The sequence below is a fragment of the Lontra canadensis genome, unplaced genomic scaffold (genome assembly GCF_010015895.1).
Source record: "Lontra canadensis isolate GAN:19392208 unplaced genomic scaffold, GSC_riverotter_1.0 scaffold90, whole genome shotgun sequence".
NCBI lineage: Eukaryota > Metazoa > Chordata > Mammalia > Carnivora > Mustelidae > Lontra > Lontra canadensis.
In genome coordinates this window covers 5,776,192-5,794,578 of record NW_022631084.1, presented here as the reverse complement: position 1 = coordinate 5,794,578, position 18,387 = coordinate 5,776,192, and the positions used below count along the sequence as shown (strand labels likewise).

Sequence of the window (18,387 nt, the reverse complement as noted above, 5' to 3'; positions counted from 1 at the left end):
TCTTTTCTTTCTAGGACATTTAAGTTCTACCTAGCAGATTTTGAGGATTTAGAATTTTATTTGACTTCTAATATGTTAGTTGAAGCCAAGAGAGTAAATATGCTTCCTAAGAATTTATAAAAGGGAGAAGAAGGGTATAAAGGAAAATGCTCAGAAAGGGCAGGTATGAAGGATAAAGCTCAAGGAATATGGAGGTAAAAGAGAACTTTAATATTGATAATCACTATCTATTTTATAGCAGTCAACAGTTCAGCTGCTTTTCCTGTTTTATCTCATTAAGTGCTTATATTGCTCTTGAGAGGCAGTTGTTATTTTTCTAATTCCACAGATGAAGTAATTTAACATCAAAAAAGTTCACTTGCTCAAGATCAAGCGTCAGGGCCAAGATTTGGAATGCAGGCTTTCAAGCTGATGCTAAGTTGATTTGCCAGCTCTCCGGTAAAGGGAGCTTGAGAAGTGGAAGAATGGTAGAACCCAAGTAATGTAATTTCAGAGAAAATGAAAGTAAAGGAGGGTGTTTTGACTGTGATTTTAGACCAGTGTTTCTCAACAGGGGTTAGTTTTACCCCCTAGGAGACATTCGGCAATGTCTGGAGACATTTTTAGTTATCACCACCAAGACGGTTTCAGGTTTTTGGTTTATGAATGTGAGTGGCTGCAGGCCAGGAGTGCTGGTATGCATCCTACAACATACTGGACAGCCTCACCACCAAAGGATTATTTGGCCTAAAGTGTCAATGGTATCAAGGTCAAGAAACCATATGTTCATCCATACTGACTAAAATCCTGACTCATTTCATTAGCTCTGTGATTTTAGGTGAGTCACTTAACTTTTCTGAGCGTCTATTATCAATTTGTAAACATACAATATTTGCTAACTACTTCACAGAGTTTTAAGCAATGTTAAGATTATGTGTCTGAAACCAATTGTAACATTGGCTGAAAATGTTTGTGAAGAATTAGAATTTTTAAAAAACACTGAATTTGATTTGATATTAGATGGAAAAATATCAGTTGGTTACAGGAAGAAAGGTGGGTGACAGTGAATAAAGTCTAATGTTGCAGTGAGCATGAGAATGTTGGGTGACATCTCAAGGATTAAACAGGATCAAGGAAAGACTTTATTATAGTTGACCCATGATCATCATAGATTTGAACTGTTCAGGTCCACTTAATAAGCAGATTTTTTTCAATAGATGTATATACAGTACTGTAAGTGTATTTTTTCTTCCTTATGACTTTCTAAATACCATTTTCTTTTCTCTAGCTTACTTTATTGTAAGAATACAGCATATAAACATATAACATACAAAATATGTGTTGATCAACTGTTTATGTTCTCTGTAAGACTTCCAGTCAACAGTAGGCTATCAGCAGTTAAGTTTTGGGGGGGCCAAAAATTGGTGCCCCAACCCCCGTATTGTTCAAGAGTCAACTGTATATTGTTTATTATAATCAGAAACATGTGAGCCAGTTTGTGGCTGAGGGATGGGACTCACTAGTGGGGGAAATGTAGAAGTTGCAAATGAGGAAGGTACCAGTTGCTGGGGTGTAGTCTTTGAAATGATGGTTCCTTAGGTAGGCCTTGGCCAATGGAAGAAGGACACACTGCATCTGGTTAGAAAGACAGAAGACAAAACAGGTGGCAGTAAAGGTAATATTTTAGAGGTTGCATTTGACAGGAAGTGAGGCAGGAAGCTGTGGAAAGATTTTAATGGGAAGACCTCAACATTTGTAGTAAATTTGAAGGCAGGATCATCTGCTCACAATAAGGAGGGGGAATGGGGTGAATGTGAGTCTTTCAGAATGGGGAACATTTGAGTCATGTGGGAGTCATGATTGAGGTTTAGCACAAAATGAATAAGTAGACTGCTGAAGAGCCGTAAGAGCATGGATTTGTAGGGGACCCAGTCAGGATTATTTCATCACAATGGTAGGTAGATAGAGGTGGAGGTCTAAGAGGAAGGAGGTAGGGTGATCATGTTTAGCACTGAATAGCTCTGAGTCTGGGCTTTTGAAGGTGTGGCCTTTCAGATTGCTGCTAGGTTTAAGGTTTGGTCATAATGGTCAGGTGGCTAAAGAGGCACTTAGATGTTCATAGTAGTCGGCATGGTGGAGGGTTTTCAGCATCAGAGTGTCAGGTGAACATGGACATTGAAATCTCTACGATCATCACTCAGAACTGTGATGGAGAAAAATACTGAGCAGATTACTCTAGTTCAGGTGGAAGAGGATCGTGGATATTAATGAAAGTGGTCCGTAGATGGTAAGGACCTTCAATAGAGGCATCATTGCTGAACGATGAGATCAGAGCAATATTCTGGAAGCAGCACTCAGGACCAAACAGGGAGAAAGATTTTCTTCTCTCCTGGTGAGTATAAGGGAGTAGAAATGGAGCTAGTTCCTCTGGAGAGTTCTTTGGAGAAGGTTGTGTCTGAAGCAAGGTGAGTCCCATTAATGGGAACTTTTGCTAGAGGTGTTTTTAGGAAAGGTTTAAGTCATAGGATAAATGACTATTTAATAAGAGCTCTATGGATTAGCAGGAAACCCGGATATAAGGACAAACAGTAGAAAATGGAAAAAAGTTATGTAGCTAATTGTATTAAGCATAAGAATATTTGAAAAAGTTGCTCATGGGAGGATGTGGGCCCAGCATGGCAGATTAGGGCATTGGTGGGAGTTTGGAGGCGTTTGTCAATGCCAAGGAGGCTGATGATGACAGCATAGTCTGACTCCCAAGGCCCATATGATATGTCTGTATAGTACAGCCATTAAGCTTCCCTGACCCTCAGTGTACCCCTTCAGTATTCTCTGGTGGAGGCATAAGTGGGTTAATAAGGCATAGGCTTCAGGATATCAAATTACTGATGTTTTAGATATACGTGTATGTACATATACATACATATGTGTACATATGTGTATATACATATGGATGTGTGTGTGTGTGTGAGATGTAATGTGTGTATCCCTGGTCCAAGCCTACCTGACCCTAGACTCTTCCAAACAGATGAAAATCAGACTTAGGAGGAAATTCTAGCTGCCTAAAAACAGCAGCCAGCAGTTTGTTCACTGAAGTATTTTTATGCAGTTTGAATAATTTCAAGTAAATGTGGCCATATTTATAGAGCTGAAAAATATTTACAATAATAAAAACAAATTATAAAATTTCCCTAATAATGGGTTCAGTTTATTTTGGCATAGCCATCCTGCCCAGGTTGCCTATAACCACCTTGACCATGTTGTAATTCAGATGTATCATTAAGGTAATAATAATGGATAATTTTGTTATGAAAAATGAGATTAAATTATCTGTAACTTGTATAACATTTTCAGTTTAAAAATAAGAGTGTGATTCACATAAAAGTTGATTATTTCAATCCCATTTTCTTTTCTACTGTGTTTGGTACATAGCATCTGAGCAGCTACTTGAAGAATGTGAACAAAAAATGCCCTTTTGAAGCAAAACCACTAGATTCACTGAGAATAATTATGCCTAAATTTTCAAAGATGACTGCAGTTGGTACAGCCGTCGACATAGAGGCAACTGTTGTTCTCATATTCTCATGTACAAATTGGGCAATTGAGCATGCAAATTGAAAATTGAAAACTAGGCATGAATTGACAGGGTCCGTGTAAATGTGCACCATTCCTCCATGCTCATTTGTGTACTTTGAATGTTGGTTTTAATAAGATCAAGGCAAGTAAATACAGTTAGTGAGTCCGTTTTATGTCTTAAAATCTTAAGATCCAAGGATTTTAAGTGACTATTTGAAACATCTGAAGGCAAAGCTTATTTACTCAATATTTTGTCTATAACTTCAGACTGTCAGGGATCACAGCTAATATATTGAAGGTTAAATCTATGATGCTTAAACATGTGGTTCTCCAAATTAGACAAATAAGATAATATTGGCTTCTACAGTTATGTAAGCAGAGTGGCTCAGTCAGAATTCAGTTTAGATTTAGTCTGTACAAATATTAGGCTTTGTGTGTTTCAGAAAGTTCAGAGATAGAAAAGGCTTACTGAGCCTTTACAGTGTTTGAATACTAGTGCTTTCCTAAAATAGTTTCCTGAGGATATATAATTATTTTTGTTCAAAACATAATTTATGGCATGTTTTTAAAAGTGGTTTAGATATTTCCCAAAGTTCCTTTTTTTGGGGGGGGGGTAATTTGCTCTTCCTTCAAAGTTTTATATAAGTTTTAATCATGATTTTCTATTAATTTTATATTATTCTCTCAAATGTTTGTTTTGCTCAAGAAGCCCTGAAATTTTATGGGTCTCTACCATTTTTGTTAGTAACTTAAACATTCTTTGAATAAGAGAATATATACCTGACAAATAATATCCATTTCATTAATACAGTTTTCTGCTGGAAAAGTGAAATTAAAATTACTGAAGGAGCAACTTCAAGGTAAACAGTTTACCACTGTGTTATTAGATGCTAAAGCTATAACTTTTCTTTTTCATTTGAAGTACATAGATAATTAAAGTGCTAGAATTGTTTGTGCTATATAATGATTCTAAAACCCAAAATGATGACTCTCATGTGAGGTTTTGATATTCAAATCCTTTTTATTTATTTTGGGTGGAGGGCAGCCTTATTTTATGTTAAAAAATGTCAACTTAAAATATGAATATAATAGTAACATTTTCCAAACTGAGGACTTTGATAGTACTATTCTGTGATCTTACTTATATAATCTTTTAACCAGGAAGATAATTGAGCAGTATAAAATTATATATTGAAATTCTACTCTAGGAATCTAAAAGAATATTGAAAATAGTTTTATATTTAATTAATTATTTCAAAATAGCAAAACCCAAAAATCAGTTTTGAATTCACAGTAAATCCAAAAGAAGTAAATTTTTTATGAGGATAAGTACATTTAATTTGAATGGATAAGATAATTTGGTAGAACAAATTCTAGAAATACATGTAACATTTATTATAGAAGGTTGTTTTCTGTGAGCTTCATTTAATTTAATCCTGAGACGGGACAGAATGCCATAAGGATTCTATCAAGAGCATAGTTTTTGACATTCTGTAATTTCACTTATCCAATTCAAGTGAGTTTTAAGCAGGATGGGTATGGGCACGTATGTGGGCCCTGAGATCACAGGGGGCTATGAGGGAGGACTATGGTTTCCACAGTTTACTGGGAAGAGTAGACTTGCCTGCACTCCATTCTTACTGGGGAATTAATATTTAAATACTCTTTGAGAATTTAGAAATGTGCTTAAGTTCATTACTTTATCAGTCAGAAAACTAATTGGCCTGACATTTTTCTTTTCTTCCAGATCCAGTGAAACCACAACTTAATTATAAGATGGCCAATCCTTCTGAAAGTAAAAAATCCAAGATAAAAGGGAAGGTTTGTGGACAGTGTGAGAACAAAGCTGCTCTGCTGGTATGTGCACTATAAAAAGGTACTAGAACCTAACTTTCACATGGCCTCACTCACCTCTCCCAAGTCGACCTGCTTTGGGAGCCAGATACTTTTCCTTCGCTGCTGTTGCTGAAGGTGATGTGTGCATGCCGCCCCGTTCAATGCACTGCATCTCATCCTCTCATTCCAGTTTAAGGATATCACCTTCCTCCTTTCCTCTCCCTCTTGGATCATGCCAATCAGCACACAAACATGTTGCGGTGCTTTCCAAAGCAAAACTACACCAAAAGTTCTTCCATGACCACCACATCTCCCTCTGCACCCTTGTTAGTAAAACTTCTAAGGAGGTGTGTACACTTGCTCTCATCATATTCTCTCTTCCTATTTTTTTCCTCTCTCTCTTTTTTACTGAGGTACAATGCACTTACTGTGAAACAGACCTTAAATGTACAATTAGAAACCTTTTGACAAATGTTTACACCGCTGTCAATGTAAGAGAATACCCCTGAGAGTTCTCTTGTGCCTTTTCCAATTAATTTCCACTACAAAGCCAACTGCTCTTGTGATTTTTAGCCATACCTTTAGTGGCACCTATTCTTGAACTTTATGTAAATGGAATGATAGGGTATATATTTTTCTGTGTAAGGCTTCTCTTGTTCCACATAGGGATTCGCCGATGTTATTACATTTATTAGTAATTTGTTCATTTGAATTACTGAGTAGTACTCCATTGTACAATATACCACAATCTGTTTATTCATTGACATACTGAATGACAGTTGGGTTGTTTCCAGTTTTTTACTACTGTGTTTAAGGCTGCCTTGGATATTTATGTGCAGGTCTTTTTATTTTTTCCTTCAAACAAATGATGTTTATTTTTTCTCCTTAAAAGTTATGAAGTGAAATTGAAAAAAAAAAAAAAGCCCCCAAACGGTTTCCAACGCTTCTCTAACTTCTCATTGTTGCTGATTTCATGAACTTAAAAAAAAAAAAAAAATTATGGCAAAATATGCCATAATTTAAAAGTTACCATTTTAGGGGCGCCTGGGTGGCTCAGTGGGTTAATCTGCTGCCTTCGGCTCGGGTCATGATCTCGGGGTCCTGGGATCTAGCCCCGCATCGGGCTCTCTGCTCGGCGGGGAGCCTGCTTCCTCCTCTCTCTCTGCCTGCCTCTCTGCCTGCTTGTGATCTCTCTCTGTCAAATAAATACATAAAATCTTAAAAAAAAAAAAAAAGTTTAGCATTTTAGCCATTTTAAGAGTACAGTTCAATGGTGTTAAGTACATTCATGTTGTTATGATGCCATCACCACCATCCATCCACAGAACTCTTTCCATCTTACAGAACTGAAACTCTGTACTAATTGAACAATAATTCACATTCCCCATTCCTGTCAGCCCCTGGTAACCATCCTTCTCCTTTCTCATTCTTTCTGTCTAGGAATTTGACTATTCCAGGTGCTTTGTATAAGTGGAAGCTACTATATTTGTCCTTCTGTGCCTGGCTTATTTCACTTAATGTCTTCGGGGCTCATCATATGGTAGCATGTGTCGGATTTTCCTTTCTTTTCAAGGCTGAATAACATTCTATTGCATGTATATTCCACATTTTGTTCATCCATTCCTCCACTTGGGTTGATTCCACTTTCTGACTATTGTGAATAATGCTGCAATGAACATGGGTATAAATATTTGTCCAAGTTTCTACTTTCAGTTCTTTTGAGTATAGGCCCAAAAGTGGAATTGCAAAATTCCCATTCTTTCTTGAACCTGTCTATTCAGAATTGGGTCTATGTCCAGCAACTGCTGCTATCAAGGTCACCGATGACATCCATATTCTTAAATACAGTGGCCAATTCTGAGTTCTTATCTTAATCTATCAGTAATATTTGGTACAGTATTCCTCTTTTCTTTTGTGACTCTTAACTTGGCTTCCTCCAGGACATAATTCTCTCTTGGTTTCATTTTACTTTGCTAGCTGTCCCATCTCAGTCTTTTGTTGGTTTTCTGTATTCTAGACCCCTGAATGTTGGGAGTGCCACAGGGCTTAGTCCTTAACCCCCTTCTCTAGTCCATCTATTTACCCTTTTTTTTTTTTTTTAAGATTTTATTTACTTATTTGACAGAGATCACAAGTAGGCAGAGAAACAGACAGAGAGAGAGGGGGAAGCAGGCTCCCTGCTGAGCAGAGATACTGATCAGGGCTTGAGCAGAGGACCCTGGGATCATGACCTGAGCCGAAGGCAGAGGCTTTAACCCACTGAGCCACCCAGGCACCCCCAGCTATTTACTCTTGATAGGTAATTTTGTCTACTCTCTTGGCTTTAAAGACCATCTCTACATGGATGGTATCCAAATTTACATCTCTTGGGGTGCCTGGGTGGCTCAGTGGGTTAAACCTCTGCCATTCAGCTCAGGTCATGATCTCAGGGTCCTGGGATGGAGCTCCACATCAGGTTCTCTGCTCAGCAGGGAGCCTGCTTCCCCCTCTCTTTCTCTGCCTGCCTCTCTGCCTACTTGTGATCTCTCTGTCTCTGTCAAATAAATAAATACAATCTTTAAAAAAATATACATCTCTTATTCATCTCCTCCCCCTGAACTTTTCCAACTCAGACTGCTTACTCAACAGCTCTACTTGGTTGTCTAACAGTAATCACTAACTTAGTGTGTTCAAAATTCAACCTTCAGTATCTCTCCAACATATTTTCTTTCCCACAGTCTCCTCAGAAAAATGGTCAATTCAAATGTTCCCTGCCCCAGCAGCCCTTTGTAAGGGAGGAACAGCTGAGTAGCCCTGAATTTTTTGGAGCTTCTCCATGCAACCACATTACATTTATTACCTCTTAATATGTACTTATGTGTTTATTTTCCACCTACCTATGTCAAGTTCATGAAAGTAGGGATTTCGTTTTGTTCACTGGTGTATGCCTGCCACCTAGAATTCTGGCTGCAATTTAGGAGGCACTCAACAAATATTTGTTGAAAGAATCCATTTTTTTTTCTGTAATAAAGACTTCAGATATATCTTCCTTTCAGTTGGTATTAAAAGTACTCCAATATCTGATGTAATTTAAAATATTATATGCCTTTGAGAAGCAGTTTCCCCCCCAATAATTTAATGATTATAACAAATATTTGTAGATGACTGTAATGATATTTGTTATAGGTTTTGGAGAATTTGGCCTTCATCATTTCTGATTTGAGACTCTGTTACTGTCCTTATTTCATGGCAGTTTTAGTTGGTCTAAGAGAGTTAGAATGCTGTAAGTCTGATAAAGAGATAATAGCAATGTTAAATATAAAACCCTGGCTCTTGCTACAATGCGCTTACTATTATATCATGCTGTCTTCTTATTTGATGTAATGATGGACAATAATTTAAGAAATCTTTACAAATTGTATCTATCCAGAAATGTTTAAAAAAATACAAACAATGTTAATATTCTTGAAGTTGGAAGTATGAAAGCTAGAAGGAACTTACTGGCTGAACTGAATTGTTGAGGCCCACTGTTCATGATCTGAGCAAAGTATTTATGTAGGAGCTGTCAATATTTCTTGTGAATCCTGTTCTGTGTTGAGCATTATTTAAAGACCATCAAATTTGAACAACATGACATATGTAGGTAGGTAAATTTGACCTGGAAATAAAGGATGTTTTTCCAAAGAGAAGGAAAAACAAGAAGAGGACGTTCCAGACAAGATAAACGGCACATGCCTTGTCTGGAAAGCAGACGAGAGTGATGATGTATGCAGTGATTAAAAGGCTGATTTGCTTGAAAACTGTTAGAAATAGAAGCCATCATTTAAATCCTACACAGTCTTGAAGATTTTTGCTAAGATTTTAAGAAAATATGTTGGTTGATTTGAAGTGAAAGTAATGACCCATGATTATTTGTCAAGCACCACAATAAGTTATTTAAAAATTCAAGTTAGGCATATCTAATGAAATAGACCATGGTGATGGTGAACTTAAGGTTATCTTGTATTCTTAGCATCCATCATTCTAGATGGTAATGCTGGTGTGTAGTGAGATTAAACCTTCTAATAAATTATGATAGGGACTGCATCAGGGTAAGCTGTATATGGGAAGTAGAGGTTAAGAGCTTGCATTTTTGATGGTTTGAATCTTGACTTTACCTTTTATTAGCTATGTGATCTTTAGAAAATGGCCTAATTCCTCTGTACTTCTGTTTTCTAATTTGTTACAATGGGATAATAGAGGTAGTATAGTCTATACCTCAGGGTTACTGAGAATAATGGTTAATGCATATGAAGTAGTTAGCATTGTGCCTGGCACATTGAGAGGAGATAGTAAATTGTGTGTTTTGTTGTTGGCACATTTTCATATCTCCTGATGCATTCACATACATTGATGGTAAAAATAAAATCCCAAACCTCCAGATTCCTTATTTTTAAAAGAAATTCTGTAGCTTTAGGCTGTTTGTACATGGCAAAAGTGAAATGGATCGTTAAAAATTACATATTAATTTGGCAAATGTAGATAATTTAATTAAACTCAAAGGGAATCTAAAGGCTTAGCACAACTGATCTAGGCTTGATCAAATTAAAAAGATATTTGCTAAAACTGCACTTGGGTATTCCATCATTGAAGAAGTGTCTTTGGCGGAATGGGGTCCTTATCTACATTTTTAGTACTTTCTGCCAGTTATACAAACTGCCTAAAAAGATTTTCCAGTTAGCGGTCATTTTAACCCAATTTAAATCCAAATATGCTTGTATAACAAAATATATAAGCTTACTCTGCAATTCCAGCTTTGATCTTCTAGTCTACAACATCCGTTTGGCTACTTTCATTAAAAATCTGTTGTTAACAAATACTTGGCTTAGAATTCAAAGTTCAAACTGATTTTCAGTATTCTATATTACATTGTAAAGACAGTTCCAATATGTCTAAAAAATTTATTAAATTATAAGCAGATATGTTAATAAAAATTATGCAGAATACATTTGGAAATATACATCAATACAATAGTACTGCCATGTGTATATGTGAAATTACAGCTTTATATTTGGTTGTGCACTTAAAAATTATGGATCCAGATAATGTTTTAATCATCATTTCTGTAAGAGACTGTTGTTCTTCAAACATGAGTTGAAAGGTGGGACTAGTTCTGCTATTAGGGATAGTGTTTATTTTTCCTTCACTTAAATAAAAAAATCAGTTCTATATAGCTAATCACATTTGAAAAAGATGCATTTGGATTATGATAAATACCCCCCAAGCAGTCATTTGTCACATTGGGTTTTATTTTATTGCAGATTTTATCAAGGTTTTTCAATAAATGATTAGTGTTATGATTAATGGTCAATGTGATTTTTAATAATTTGGGTCATGGGCAAGCTTGAGTTTTCAGCCAGACTGTGGGATTAAAATCCTGGCTCCATTAGCTGTGTGACTGGGCACATTCCCAATCATTATGTTCCTTTATTACTTCCTCTTCACAATGGAGATATAATGATCATGTTAATCTTCTAGGGTTGTTGGGAGGATTCAGTGATGAAACATATGAAACCATTTGAACAGTGAGTTAGTGTTCCATAAATGTTGTGGATACTGTTATTGTTATGGGATTTTAGCCTTCCTTTTCAGTTTCATTAGTTTTATAAAATGTCTTACTCTTTTTACCTTTGGTGGTTGTTGTTGGTGTTGTCCTAATCATCTTATATTTAATAAATCTGGTCACATTATTGCAGACAACTGTCATCATATGGAGACTTGTAACACAGTTTTTTTTTTTTTTTTTTTTTTTTAAAGTAATGGTCTCCTGTTGGGTTTTTAATAAGTGTTTACTTTTCTACATCCTGTACATTCTGGTGCCTGTTACTTGGTGCGTGGTCTGCACACCAGCAGCTGCATGGACGTTACCTGGGATCTTGTTAGAATGCAGGATCTAGGTCCCAATGTGGACTTCCTGAATCAGTCTTCACTGCAGCAGAATCCCAGGTGATTCATATGCGCAAGAGGGGTCACTGTATTGCACATTTCAGTCAGCCACTCCCTAGTCTAGGGTAGAAGAGCTTGGTCAACCTCTCCCCAATCTGCCCTAGCTGCTTTCTGTGTAAGATCCCTTGACAGGAGAAGAGAGGGTGGAGGGGAAGAATGGCGGTGGACATGCAAAGTGGAGGGAGAGGAAATGAAAAAGAATCAAAGGGAATGTGGGCTCTGTGACATAGACTTTCTGACATCATCTCTCCAGACCCTGCGCTTTCTTACTTACTTGTGCTGCTGGCATTCTTAACGTGGCCCAAACTCAAGAAAATTAGAGGTCTTAGCCATTTGGGCTGCTTTTTCTCATGTTGTACAGGCTCACGTTGAAGTGGCTGTACAACTGCCTGTAGTACTTTCAGTCGCAGTAAAAATTCCATATTTTTTTTCTTTTTACTTTCAGTCTTGCTCAGCACCATCATAGGTACAGGTATATCCCATCAATTTATTCATAAATTAAAAAAAATCATTTTAAGACCATAGAGAATTTGAAAGATAAATATAAACTTGTCCATAATCATTTTGCCAGTCATAAGAATTGCTGACATATTGATGTGGTTCTATCCTGTTCTTTTTCTTATACTTACTTTCCTTTGAGGAATCTTCTAAGCATACTTCTCAAACCATATTTTGAGAATCACCAGTGAATTAGTACCATTGAAAGAAGTGTGTGGGGATTTTTGGAGACAAACAGTATATGCATTGTGCCATGTAGATCAATAGAGAAAAATTAAAGAACTCATAAAAATGAAGGAGTTTTGGCCAAGAGAATGCCTGCTTAGTTCTTACCAGGTCAAGAAGTTTGGTCACAGGTTGCTGGTGTTTTATGACTTACTTGGAATTGTATATACATATATACATCTAACACATATATCTAAAAGTTACCTGCAGCTATTATATTTATTTTCATATGACAGTAATTAGAGTTTGCAAATTAGTTTTTTGGGTCAAATTGTTCCAGTTTCCTTGGGCTTCTCGATTCTGATGACATCTAGGCATGTAATTGGAGAAATAAAGATAAGAATAATGACTTCTTTATGCAAATGTTTTCTCAAGGTCATATTAATATAAGATTGTGTGATATTTTAATGTCTTTTAAGGTATGCCTTGAATGTGGAGAAGATTATTGTTTGGGTTGCTTTGCTAAAATTCACCAGAAGGGGGCACTGAAACTCCATAGAACAACTCTTTTGCAGGTATGACTTAAAAATGCTTTACTTGTACTGTATTTATAAAATGTTGCGACCGAAAGACATTTAAAACATGTTTAATTATCTAGAATTTAGGACGACTTATAATTTATAAAATTCTATAATGTACAGTTTTTTACTTATATCTTAAAATTATTTTACTGAGTGTTAATCTGGGTTCAATTTTGCTATTTAAACTGTTTTAATATAGTTCCTGAGACATGAGCTTGATTAGAGTTTTTAGATCATGCATTTTATCTGTGAACTTGACATTTAAAAATTAGACAGTATTTTTATCTATTGTGGTTTCAAATGAACCCATGGTTTGCTTTAAGTATTATTTCTATATAGTTTATAAATAGAAATCTGTACTGTTTCCTTTTCATGTTTTTTTTTAATTAGTTTTTTATTTGTCCTCACCCATTATCATTTAAATAAGCTTATCTCTCAGGTTTCTACTTTTCCTCCTACATAATAGAAGCTTTTATTTTTCCTCATACAGGCATTGTTCTGTGAAATGCTCAAGTTCAAACCCTGTCAGATGGTTTAAAAATTCTAATACTTAAACAAGAAATATTGGTTAAATATAGATAGGACATATCATACTGGTTACATTTCACAGTGCACTGATTTGTCATAGATTTCATTCATTATGCAGCAATTTATTGAACAAATATTTATTGGCTACCTTTTAGAAAGCAAGGTCTGTGCTAGGCAGTACCTTACACAGATGAATAACACTAGGATTCTGCTCTTAAGGACCTAAGTGAGAACCAAGGACCTTGTGTAATGGGTTAAAGATTTTACTATCTTGTAGGCAAAAGGAGGGAGATGATCAGATCAATATTTAGAAAGATACTGGTAGGTTTCAATTTTTACATGACAACTCAGCATAAATATTGATAACTCTCAAGGATGCTGATGACCCAAGTCATAATAATCACAAAACATAAAACAGACCTTATTCGTATCAGTATTTACCAAAGTTACTTACTTTTCAGTGACAACTCAATATTTAGAGTTTCTTAGCAGAAATCATGAGAGAAAAACAAAACAAAAATAACCAACCGCCTGTTACTCTCCTGTCTCAGGAAGGTTTGTACAACTGGACAGTTATAGAATTGAAAATTAATGTCTATAAAAGTGAATGTAATTGTTAATATAGAACTAATGTAGAATTTAAAGACACTCCACTTTAAGGGTAGAGTCTAATTCCCTCGCCCACCAAGCACATATTAATAATATTTGCTGGTCTGGAAATACAAAGAAGAATGAGACATGGATCGGAGGTTTGATTCTCTGCTCTCCCTCCCTCCGACCCCATCTCTATTTCCTCTCTTTCATGTCTCTCTCCCTCTCTCTCCCTTTCTTTCTTTCATACACATCACACACACATATACACAATTTCAAAAGACAGACTATGCTGTGATATGGCTTATTGTTATCCAGAGACAGATATAATATGGGTCAAATCATGCTTACTAAAGGCAATGCAATATAGTATATGCTTTATAAACATTATGTCATTAAAATCTATGTCTTTTATGTCTTAAAAAGAAGAATGTCATCTTTCTAGATGGGATTCTCATTTAATTCTAGTGTGGAATTGATAGGGAAGAGAGAATTAATACTTATGAATATATACTTTGTATCATACACTGTTGTTATATCCTACCAGCATCACATTTTCTAGCTTTCAGAGGAAGAAAGGTTGGTGAGCCAGAAATAGTAAAATGGCATTTAAGTTCCTAGTGAATCTCAAGTTGTGGAAGACACATTCATCTCTAAAAGTTAACAGAAGTGTATTTTATAACAGGTGTGAATCAAAGAGCATAGCAAGCGACAACAAATCCTTGAGACGTCTCTTTAAACACAGGGGTTCCTTTATGTATGTATTTTAAAGTTAAATACCATAGAGAACTATGTATTTTCCATATTCATGTTAGTCCTCTGTGTTGCCCTACAGTCTGTGAAGACAAAAGTTGCTACTTGATGCTATTTCGAGGATAGTTCTGGGAAGTTCATTGCCTACTGGGGAAATCAAATTAGGAGGCTAAACTTAGAGAAAAGTATGGGGAGACGACGCATGTTGGGAGCTGAACATATATTGTTCCTCTTTTTATATAACGTTTCACTTACCCAGATTGCTGTGTAGTGAAATACCTTGAAGATGTTTTCCAAATAAATCAGGTAAATTTGACCTTTATTCATTGAACAAAAATTTAAATTAAAAAGGGATTTTTGTTTTAAGGAAGCTTTCAAAATGTATAACATACTCCCTCCCATCTTAGTAAAGATTACGGTGAATATAGTCTCACTGTATTTTGGTGACTCCTGCTCATTGTTTTGCCCACCAGCTGTTACAATAGTTTATTAGTTAATAAGAGGCCTTGGCCAGCAGATGTAGTAGGTGGAACTATACCTTCCTTCTAAGAGGTTTGCTCTGATTAGTATTTCATTTTTCTTCTTTATCATGGTCTTATTAATTCTCTGCTATCACTTCTTGATTTTAATCAATTGTCCCGTTAGCTATCTGGCATTTTCTTCCTCATTCTGTTCTCTGTTTAGCCCTTTAATTTTTTTTTTTTTTTCCAGTCATCTTGTTTTTTTCTCCTTGTTTTCATCATTCTCCCTTGTTTTTTCCCATCAGTAGAGGTTCTTGCTGCTGTTGTTCCCTGGCCTGAGGATTATTGGTCAGTAGTGAATGGTGTCTCTCTCTGTTTAGCTCTCATTAACCAGTCATGTATTATTTTTACCTTTCCACTAATTTGGCAACTGTCAAAGCCATGAGATTTTTTTGTTGAGTGCTGAATTCATGCCAAATTTGAGAAGTTAGAGCAGACATTTGATACTTGACTTTTAAGCATTACTATATAAAAAGCAAGCTTTCTAAGCTAATGGCTACTCTACTTTTATATTCTTTAACCTATGCTGACATTTTCGGTTATTTTAGAGCACAGCCAAATTTGATTGCTGTAAACTGTTTCAGCACCCATCCTATAGCCCAGTGAGTCTTTATATAGTTCACAGTCAACAGGGACCATTTTGTACTGCATATCTTCTTTTACTTAAGAGATAAATCCTTGAAAAAATTGAAGGCAAACTATTACCATTTCCATGTTGACTGACACTGTAATTTCAAAGGGTCTTTCTTTTGATTTATGATTGATTTATACTTCGCAGTGATTCTAACACAAGTTTTTTTCTTTTTTCACCTCTCCAATCTCTGTTAAATAGTTAATTATCTGCAAAATAAAGTGCAAATGCATGAGGAGAATTACTAAGGATGAAAATCCTATTTCTACATTTAGAATGATTTGCAACACTTTAAGGATTGAAACAAATTTTTTTCAGTGAGTAAGCCTCACATTGATGAAAAATAAGGTTTTAATCTATCAGGCATTTCTATTTCCTTTTACCAACATATGATCAAACACAAGAGACAAGGTTAATCAGAGATAATAGAAGATAGGAGGGAAAGCAACCAAAAGGTATTCCATTATGAAATACTACATGCACAAAGGGAGGTTGGATTAGGTACATCACTAATAGATTCTGGTATGTGTGTTTTCTTAATTGGAATGGAGATTTTTCTTAGATGGGAGGGAGAGATCTTGGGAAGGGGGATGGTTATTAATGAGTGAAGAGATAATTGAGGGAGTATTTCCATGTTTTCTGGTATAAAGCATTTATATGCAGCCTCTTTACCTTTTTTAATCTCCAAAGAAAGGTATGTCTATGTAGATATAATAGAGTTATATGTTTGCTTGAACATACTTGTAGGAAAGTAATCATCAGGTAGAACTTCAGTTATCATCAGAATACTATTTATGGTAGTTTTTTCTTTTAGTTGACAATGACCAATATCAGCTTACAGGCTCACACTGTCATTGTTCTGTTAATGTTAGGAATAATACAGTGTTTTTAAATCATAGCTAGTCATTTGGACAATATCATTATTACTAAGATGATCTTAATGGACCCATTTTAAATGCTGTGTGTACACAGTATTTATAGATGCCATGGTGTGCTACTGAGATCCTCCTCTTCAGGATTGAGAAACTCACTTCCTTAGCTACCTGGAGCAATTGCCTATAGGTGGATCATATTTGGGTCTCCTTGGGAACTGCTCTTGCCCAAAGAGAAGTGCCACTTCCAAGCTTACACTCCATTCCTTGAGGCAGTCATTTTCTGGTCCAATTTCTGGTCTACGTGAGGGTACAAGTTCCCAGCAGCAGACCCTTGCCTCAGTTGAGAATAGCTGATGGGCCATTACAGCTTCAACTGGCAATCGCATCAAATTCAGTTTTCCTCTTTCCCTAAAATTTCCTCTTTTGTCAATCATACTTGTTCTTTTCAAAGAATTTCCCACTAAAAGTTAGGCAGCCAGATCTCAGAATTTGTTTCCTGGGAACCTGACCCATGACAATATCCAATTCAGAGTGGAATTATAGAGTTTTTAGCCCAACTTTAGAGTGCGCTGCAGTTTTTGGAGGTCAACGTATAATATCTCTTTTTTTTTTTCATTTTTCAGATTCTGAACCAAGTGAGAAACAGATATTAGAGTGAAGACATAGAAATCTAAATATCAATTTTATTATTGCTACAATTAAAATTACTGATTGCCACAGTCAGCTTCCCAGTTCTTCCTGGAATTGAACATTTTTTTACCCCACTCCCAAGTGGTAGACATTTCCCTTTGCCAGGGCAGGATCTACCCAGTAAAACTTCTTAATGGATATCTAGATTGCAATGTCTCCTTCTCCGGACAGGCAGAGCTCAGAGAGAAAACCCAGAAGGGGCAGCAGTGAACATGCTCCTTTCCTTCTCCAAAGTCTCAGCAATAAGATAGATACGTAGGGATGAAGAGTAAATATTCCCTTAAAAAAGAATTATCACAAATTCTTATGATTTTAAAGTTTAGCTAATGTAAATGTCTTGTATAAATTTGCTATTTATAAATATTAGTTAATATTATACTTAAGAAAAAACAAAATACCTAAAATATATATATAAACAACTGAGCCATGGCATGTTTTTCTCCTATTTTTTAAATATGAATAGTGTTATTAACAAAGATTCCTTATGCTACAAGTTTGCATTTATTACCCTTCTATATGATTATCACTTTGTACTTCCTCTATCAAAGGGTTCTTTAAAATTATATTCTTATCAACTATACACTCTTTTATAGCTTCTGATAAATTTCAAATCCTGTGAGGAAAGAGACTATTTCTATTTTGTTCATCACCGTATTCTCAGTGCTTACCATTATACCTGGCCCACATAAATCAAATTTTTGAATAAATGGCAACATGAATGAGTCCCCAGTGATACGATCAAGCTCCTGAAATAATTTGAAACGGTATTTTAAGTAGCAAAATTTTATTATTCTCTGAATTTTGAAAACCAAAGATTGGGTAATTAAAGGAATTTATGGTATATTAATGTGTTCTGTGGGTGAAGGGCCAGCAAAAGCCTTTTAAGTCTGAGAGTTTGAACTTTAATTTCCTAGCTGTATCCCTGGGAAGAAGATAAAGGTAGTGATGTCAGCTGTGTTCCTAGACAACATATTTATGGTAAACATAACCCCTGATTGGCAGATTGCCTCCAAATGGGAGAGCTATACATACTTCAAGTAAGCCACATCTCCCTAAGTGTGGTGAGCTTTATATCTATGCCTTCTGCTGGGGGGCTCTGGAAGCCATGCAGATGGGGATTGACTGGTGGAAAATAAAGCTCCTAAGCAGGTATCATCCTCACCTATTCAAGCTGTACTTGTGCGTGAATTTCTGCAAGA

At 35.8% G+C, this 18,387-nt stretch overlaps 1 protein-coding gene across 4 annotated transcripts in view; it reads left to right on the top strand.

The window, feature by feature from the left end:
- Positions 1–18,387, top strand: part of ZBBX (zinc finger B-box domain containing) — a 112,205-nt gene that overhangs the window by 16,636 nt on the left and 77,182 nt on the right. For 3 of the 4 annotated variants that reach the window (XM_032836087.1, XM_032836086.1, XM_032836088.1), the window contains exons 5-7: positions 4,367–4,415; positions 5,303–5,412; positions 12,498–12,593. In XM_032836087.1, coding sequence (XP_032691978.1) covers positions 4,367–4,415; positions 5,303–5,412; positions 12,498–12,593 — 255 coding nt within the window. Of the gene's footprint in view, positions 1–2,277; positions 2,372–4,366; positions 4,416–5,302; positions 5,413–12,497; positions 12,594–18,387 lie in introns of those variants that run through there. The other variant, XM_032836089.1, reaches the window with a different exon arrangement.